The sequence below is a fragment of the Molossus molossus genome, unplaced genomic scaffold, assembly GCF_014108415.1.
Source record: "Molossus molossus isolate mMolMol1 unplaced genomic scaffold, mMolMol1.p scaffold_m16_p_7, whole genome shotgun sequence".
Lineage (NCBI taxonomy): Eukaryota > Metazoa > Chordata > Mammalia > Chiroptera > Molossidae > Molossus > Molossus molossus.
Window position 1 is genome coordinate 104,093,450 of NW_023425401.1, and position 8,083 is coordinate 104,101,532.

At 42.2% G+C, this 8,083-nt stretch overlaps 1 protein-coding gene across 1 annotated transcript; it reads left to right on the forward strand.

Annotated features, from left to right (window-relative positions):
* Window positions 1-1,652: 1,652 nt before the first annotated feature.
* On the forward strand, window positions 1,653-2,594 carry LOC118620440 (olfactory receptor 9A4). Its single transcript, XM_036247527.1, has one exon. It carries the CDS (start codon window positions 1,653-1,655, stop codon window positions 2,592-2,594), a length of 942 nt encoding a protein of 313 aa, XP_036103420.1.
* Window positions 2,595-8,083: the final 5,489 nt, after the last annotated feature.

Genomic DNA, 8,083 nt, shown 5'->3' on the forward strand with positions numbered 1-8,083 from the left:
TCTAACACGGGGACACCCAGAGTCTGAAGAGCAGGCCAGGGGAGCAGCAAGGCAGATGCATTCATTTCCAAGTCCGCTGTGCGCAGCGGACAGCAGACCAGTTCCCCCCGGACCCAAAGCCAGGGATGGACACAGCTCCCTGACGCCCGTCAGGGTCCTTCTCCCTCATCTGTCCTCATCTCGTGCTGGTTGTGCAGAGTTCGTGGAAAAGGGCCGCTGAGCTCTTCCAACAGTTCTGTCCTGAGGCATGTTTGCCCATCAGTAAAGAAGCCACAGGGATACCGGGGAGGCTGCACCAGGAAGGAGAGAGGAAGGGAAGATGGCATGTGAGGCCGGAGGGAGGCCAAGGAGAGGGAGATGAAGGGGACATGGCCTAGTTAGCCTTGGCCAGAATAAGACCTATTTACTCATACATCATATGTCTGCATACAAACCATCTACAAAAAGTTTTAGCACTACTTATCTGGCTCAAGAATATTTTCTATCTATCACATAGACATATAGTCTATATGTATGACATGTCTTTGCCCTCATGGAGTTATTATTTTAATATCATAGATGAAGAATGAATAAATACAAATAAATCTCCCATCCTTCTTTCTTCCTTGTATTACTTTTTCTATGGCATGATGAATAAACTAACATCTTTTACATAATTGTTACTTACATATAATTTTATCGCTTTACCCGCAACATGGATATAAGCTCCACTGGGCCGGGGTCTGCTGCATTTATGTCCTGTGAAATGAAGGAATGAAATAATGAAACATATCACATGGTATCAGGGGAAAGTGCTATGAAGAAAACCGGAGTCCAAGGTGGATCGCGTCCCTCCTATTTCGGGTCAGGACTTGGACAGCGTCCTCTGAGGAGGTGACGCGGAGTAACAGACGGATGAAGTGAGGGGCAGAGATCTATTTCAGTCAGCGCCACCTGCCACCTTTCCCTTCTCCCAAGACTCTGGAGAGAAAATGGAATGAGTACAGGAGGACTCAGCTCTGGGACATTCTCCCAAGCTCCAGGGTTTCCATTTGGAGATCTTGCTGTGCTGTAATGGAAAGGTTATACGATCTGGGGGAGAGCAGAGGTGTTTTCTGGGACCCCCTGTCTCTTTGCTGCGGGCCCCAAGGTGGGTCTGTGTAGCGCCAGTCTGGGGTTCGGAGTTCCGTGCCTTGAACCTCACCTGGAATGCTATTATATCATCTGATATAAACAGTGAACCTAAGAGGAAAAAGGGCAACCTCAGCATCCTTCGGGGCTGACTGATTCAGCTTAAAACTAAGCAGTTTAAAATGTCGTAGCCTTTGTCCCCTGTGGGAAGGCACATCCAGTGGGGGAAAAAGACAAGGAAGGTTTTCTTCACATCAATAGAATAGAAGCTGTCCTCAGCCATCCGACACAGCGAACTTTGAGCTGGATTCAGAGACAATATTTAGGTCTGTCTTTGTGCAGGGCGGAGTAGTAGGGAAGGTTCACCTTGTCCTCAGGAGAAAAGAGTTCCTCATACTAATCGGTCCTCCCCCTCTCCTTTGTGTCTGTCCCCATACGAGCCACAAAGAGGAAAAGTTTCAGCAATACCCTGACCATGTGGAGCAGTGTTACCTCTCTTTTGATATCTGTGTTTTACAAAGATCGGGGACAAGGACTCTGTGATGAGCAACCACTCCAGTGCCACTGAATTTTGTCTTCTCGGCTTCCCTGGCTCCAAGGAACTACACCATCTCCTCTTTACTACCTTCTTCCTCTTCTACTCAGTGACAGTAATAGGAAACACGGTCATCATCATGATCGTCTGTGTGGATAAACGTCTGCAGTCCCCCATGTACTTCTTCCTGGGTCACCTCTCTGCCTTGGAGATCCTGATCACCTCTATCATCATCCCCGTCATGCTTTGGGGGTTGCTGCTCCCTGGGATGCAGACAATATCTCTGGCTGGGTGTGTCGCCCAGCTCTTCCTGTACCTTGCTTTGGGGACCACAGAGTTTGCATTACTGGGGGCGATGGCTGTGGACCGTTACGTGGCCGTCTGTAACCCTCTGAGGTACAGCAGCATTATGAGCAGCCACACCTGCATCTGGGTGGTAACTGTGTCGTGGCTGTTTGGGTTCCTTTCTGAGATCTGGCCCGTCTATGCCACGTTTCAGCTTCCCTTCTGCAAATCCAACGTGCTAGACCATTTCTACTGTGACCGAGGGCAACTGCTCACACTATCCTGCGAGGATACTCTTCTCACCGAGTTTGTTCTGTTTTTGATGGCCATTTTTATTATCGTTGGTTCTCTGGCACCCACAGCGGTCTCCTACACCTACATCATCTCCACCATCCTCAAGATCCCCTCAGCCTCCGGCCGGAGGAAAGCCTTCTCCACCTGCGCCTCCCACTTCACCTTTGTCGTGATCGGCTACGGCACCTGCTTGTTCCTCTACGTGAAACCCAGTCAAACGCAGGCAGCCCAGTACAATAAGATTGGCTCCCTGCTGATTTCTGTGGTGACCCCTTTTCTGAACCCATTCATCTTCACCCTCCGAAATGACAAGGTCAAAGAGGCCCTTCGGGATAGTGTGAAACGCTGCTGTCAACTTTTCAAGGATTAACTCTTCTCTTGGCCATTTTCAGGTGTATGATTCCTCCTGTGGGTTATTTGGTTAACTTAGGCGATTCTCAGTACTCCATCACCGTTATCATCATTACAAAAATCAAACAAACAGTGGGTACCACAACCGCTCATGCCACGGAAGCAGACGAGGCAGGTAATAAAACCTGTGCTCTGCCCATAGAATCTCAGTCTCAGTTTCTCCTTTTTTTTCCACAGATGAACCCTTTGTGGTGTAGGAACAACTAGAGAAAGCAAATGTGTACTTCTGTGTCGAGTTCTATTAGCCCAATTAATTTGCTTATAATTTGTTTCTGAAAGTGGATTTCCTGGGGGAGGTAGGAAGTGGGGAGGGTGGTGAGGTGAGAGGGGGCACAATCAGAGTCCAAAGGAAGAGACCCTCGCTTTGTTTCTTCATCATCGGTTGCTGGGTCTTGTCCTACATTTTTATGCAATTTCTCCACAAGATGGCCATCTGCATTTTGAATACCCCATGGTTCTCTCTTTCTCTGGCTGTGTATTTTCTAATCCTGGCCCCATTGCTACTGCAAAGTAAATGTAGCGTTGTATACATGTTGCCACAGAACCCATCCAGAGCAGTGATAGAGAGATTAGAAAGCTTCTCATTCTGAAAAGCTTGGTGCTATAAAGAAGATGAAACTGTTTGGGAGTAAGAAGCGGGGGGGGGGGGTTCCTTTTGCTAAACGTCGGGATATTGCTGAAACCTTTCCTTCTTGTGGCTTGTATGGGGACAGACACAAAAGGAGAGGGCTCACTGTCCTCCTATTTAGTTCCTCTGGCTCTTCAACATGTGGTCATCCAGGCTTCTTCTTCTTCTCCTGCCCTGTGTTCTCTCACCAACTTTCCTGTTTTTCTTCTTCCCTCCCTTTGCTCTCCAATTTTCATGTTCTCTCTCTCTCCTTTTCCCTTCCCTTCCGCTCATCTCACCGTGAGTCAAGAATCTGACCCCCCACTGCCAACATGTTCCAGCCTCCTCTCCTCCTTCATCAACATTTCCGTTCCTCTCCTTCATCAACATTTCCGTTCCTCTCCTGTGCCTCCAGTGATGCAACATTGCAAACCACCTCTCTGAACGCCCTGGGCATGTTTTCTCAGATGGATCTAAGGAGAGGAAGAAATTCCTCCAGCTGGTTTAGAATGTGCCAGAAGGAGGAGGATTGGGGCCAAGGCACTGCTAATGGGACAGCAAACATCGCCTGTGTCAAAGCTCAGGTTTTTCTATTTGGTCTTTGATTCTCAGCGAAGGATGGTTACTGTCTGTATTAGCCTGCTTGGGCTGCCGTAACCAAACCCCATGGACTGGATGGATCACACAACAGAAATTTATTGATCATGGTTCTGAAACCTGGGAAATTCAAGGTCAAGGTTCTGGCCCCTGCAGTTTCTCGTGATGGCTCTCTTTGTAGCTTGTAGGTAGCCACCTTCTCTCTATGTTCTCACTTGGACTTTCCTTGATATATGCATATTGGGAGAGAGAGAAAGTCAACTCTGGTGTCTCTTCTTATAGGGACACTAATCCTATCCAATCAGGGCCCCACCCTTATGACCTCATTTAACCTTAGTTATCTTCTTGGAGGTTCCATCTCCAAATACAGCTGCACCAGAGTTCATGGCTTCGACCTATGGATTTTAAAGGGACACAGACATTTAGTGGATAACACCATCACTCTGGCCCTGCCCTGCAATCCAAGCTTACCCTCAACCAGAATGCTCACTTCGTGGTCACACTGGGTGCTGTCTGTGCACTGGGGGCTCACATTTCCCCAGCTGCAGGTGTCTCCTGTACAAACATGAAAGGAAATCCTCAAACACACACCCTCTTCAATGTACACACCATGATGCCTCAATAATTTCTTATGCTATTATTTTTTTCTCTACTCCTCACAACAGAGCACAGACATAATCAGATATTTAAAAACAAACACGAATTATAGGCTTTTATTTGCATTTCTTATTTACATGTAATTAGCATACTACAAAATAAGTCTTATGTGTAATTTGAGGTATGTTATATTGAATGTGTTGAAATTTGTCCTTAATTTAAATATTGGCCTCTGTTAACTCACACTTTGTATTCTTAGTTATATGATCATAATAATAACAACAACAAAATGAGAGAGAATACTACTTCTAAACAGGAAAGTTTTTTATAGTGTCTCTCGGTAAAAATTACTTGGTAAAAGTAAAATGCTTTCCCGGATGTTATCTGGTACATATCTCTGACAAGACATTTACTTTTTCTGTTTTATTTCCAAAGGTATTTCTCTATATCTCTACTTTATGAGGCATAAATATAGGTGTATATCATGAAAATTAAAATGTTAAATTTTGTCTTATATTAATGTTTTTTATTAGAAGATAAGAAATAAAAAGGGAGTGGTATATAATTAAAACCTCTATGCCTTCTGTATACCACCACATTTATTTATTTTCTTTGTGACTAATTAAAATGACCCAATGTTTTATTAATATTGATAATAATTCTCAAAACTGACCAGAAATACACTTTGATGCAGGTTCCTTTGACTCTATAGTTTGATTTTAACTTCTCAGTTATTTTGTTCCATAAACATGAGCACATATTTTCAGTAGACTGACTATAACTTTTATATCATTTGATTAGTTTTTATGTATTGAATACCTATCTACTACATATAAGAAACTTTGTTAAATGCTTTGGGAGCATATATATATTGACAGTATATTAAGTATCTTATAATTTATCTCTTTTTTTATTCAATCATGACAATAACCTGTGAAGTAAGTAGTATTGTCCATTTAACAGATAAGAAAATAAAGGCTCAAAGAGTTTAAGTAACTTGCCAAAGATTACTTAGCCATCAACAATATCACATTCATCAGAAGGGAGAGAAATAAATTTCTGGGAAGACTAAGGGTAGATATGAATGCTGGAGAACATAAGCTTTTGTCCATTTCTAAAAGGAGTATAAAATATTATGGCCCAAATAATTAGATTATAGCAAAATTGTTAAACATGAACTGTGCATATACTATGGCCAATTTTCAAGTTTGTCAATTCTTCCTTCGGCTGTGTTGAGTCTATTGAAGAGATCAAGAGAGGAAGTCTTTGTCTCTCATACAATATTTTTCTATTTGTAATATTTTAATTTGAATCTGTCTTATAGTTTTTACCTCTTTACTGAAATTCCTTTCTTGTTTATGCATGTTGTCTACCATTTCCATTATATCATTTAACATATTACTAATAGTTATATTACTTTTCAATTAAGTATTTTCTAGTATAACATTTTAAATGCTTCACTGATTTTTTCACTTTTCTAAAGTTTGTGTTTTTTGTTTGTTTGTTTTTTAGTGCATGCTCTAGGACTTATTATATACATCTTTATTTAGGATTGACTTCAGAGTTATACTAATGATGCCAGATATAGAACATTGGTCCCATATAGCTCTGAGCCCTCCTCACTTTTCTGCTATCATTATACATATTACATTTATGTAGCTACAAACTCAGTAATACTTACTACACTCTATAATTTTGAAAGAGGCTGAGAGAAGAATGGAGAGCAAATATATTTTTTTTATACTACTTGTTATATTAAACTTATTTACCTTTTCTGTTCCTCTTATTTATTTCTAAAATTCAAGTTGCAGTTTGGTATGATTTTCTTTTTTTTTATCCTCACCCAAGGACATTTTTGCATCTATCTTCAGATAGAGCAGGAGGGAGAGAAGGAGGAAGAGAGAGAGAGAGAGAGACATCGACATGAGAGAGACACATCGACTGGTTGCCACCTGCATGACCCCAGCTGGGGTCCAGGAAAAACTGCAACCGAGACACGTGCCCTTAGCGGGAACTGAGCCTGGGACTCTCCTGTCTGCGGGCCGACGCTCTAACCACTGAACAAAACTGGCCAGGTCTGGCATAATTTTTTTACTCTAAAGCAGCTTCGTTCCTACCTACCTCTTTTTCTCTGTTACATCTTTATGTGTTATCGTCTTAATGCAATTATATATTTATTGTTTTATGCAGATGCTTTTTAAGTCTGTGAAAAGAAGGCAAGAGAAGAAATATGCATGTATACCATCTTTTATAATTACAGAATTTCCTTTGCCAGTGCTTTATTTTTATGTGTGTGGAATCGAATTGTGTTCAGTTGGAAGAACTTCCTTTGGTATTTCTTGTAAGTTGCTTCCGCTAGCAGCCAGTTCTGTGTTTTAGTTTACCTGTAGAGTCTTGTGTGGTCATTCTTTGAAAGACAGTTTTCCAGAGATGATAGGATTGTTGAGTGACCAATTCATTCTTCTGTCAGTTTGCAGTGAAAAATGACAAGACCCACAAAGAAACAAGAAGGCATGACCCAGCACACAACAGAAACTGCTAATGAGAAGGACCAGATGTCACATTTAGAGTCATAGACTAGTGCATCTGAAACATGTATAACTTTGTTAACCGGTGTCACCCCAATAAATTCAATAAAAAGAAGAAAAAGTTCAAAAGCCAATTTTTTATAAAAAGTCATAGACTTCAAAGTAGCCATTATAAATATGTTTGAAGTGCTAAAGGCAACAGGCTAAAAGAAAAGAGGTATGATGACAATGTTTCTCCACATAGAGAATATCAAAAGAGATCAAAATTATAAAAAGGACCAAAATGGAAACTCTAGAGTCAAAAAGTATATGAAAAAAGTTAAATGAAAAATTCAGTAGAGGAGCTCAACAATAGATATTTAACTGACAGAGGAATGAATTACTGGACTTAAAGATAGATCAGTAGGAACTTGCAATCCAAAGAACAAAATAAATAGAAAAAAAAAGAAAAAGAAAAATGAACAGAGCCCCACAGAAATATGAGACTGCATTAAGGACACCAAGACACATGTAATGGGGACACTAGAAGAAGAGGGAGATACAAAGGGATGTAAGACATATTCTGATTCTTATGAAGATTAGTCAGGGCTGTAACCTGACACACGCAAGCAGTTAATTTATTCACAGCTCCTTTGAAATGTGTTTGATGTTGGAATCTTGTGTCAAGTTCAATTTGTATATGAGAGCTGCCTCTCGTGAGCTATCTAAAAGCTCTGTCTTTTCTAAGGTGGATTTTTGGAGGGTGCTGTGGAAGTGGGCGCTGTTGGTACCCCCTCTTCAGTGCCCCTGTAGCAGGGCACTGCAGTCATCGCGGCTACTGTGGGAATTGGCTCCAGCGCCTTACACCTGCCCCTTCTTCAGAGAACTGCCCTTGGCTGAGCGGGAGTCGCCCCACGTCAGGTTCTCAACCTGTCCTCCTGCAGATTCAGGCCGACCGCAGGGCAGAGACAGACCGACTGCAGGGCAGAGGGACAAGAAGCCATTCCATTTGTCTCCACCTGAGACCATCCCTCTGGAGTAATTCTTTAGACAGAGGTCCCACAGGACCAGGCTGAACTAGTCTCCCCTGAGACCACATCTTTGCTTCTTTTTCTTCCCTTGCCTTGGTCTGCTTCCCTC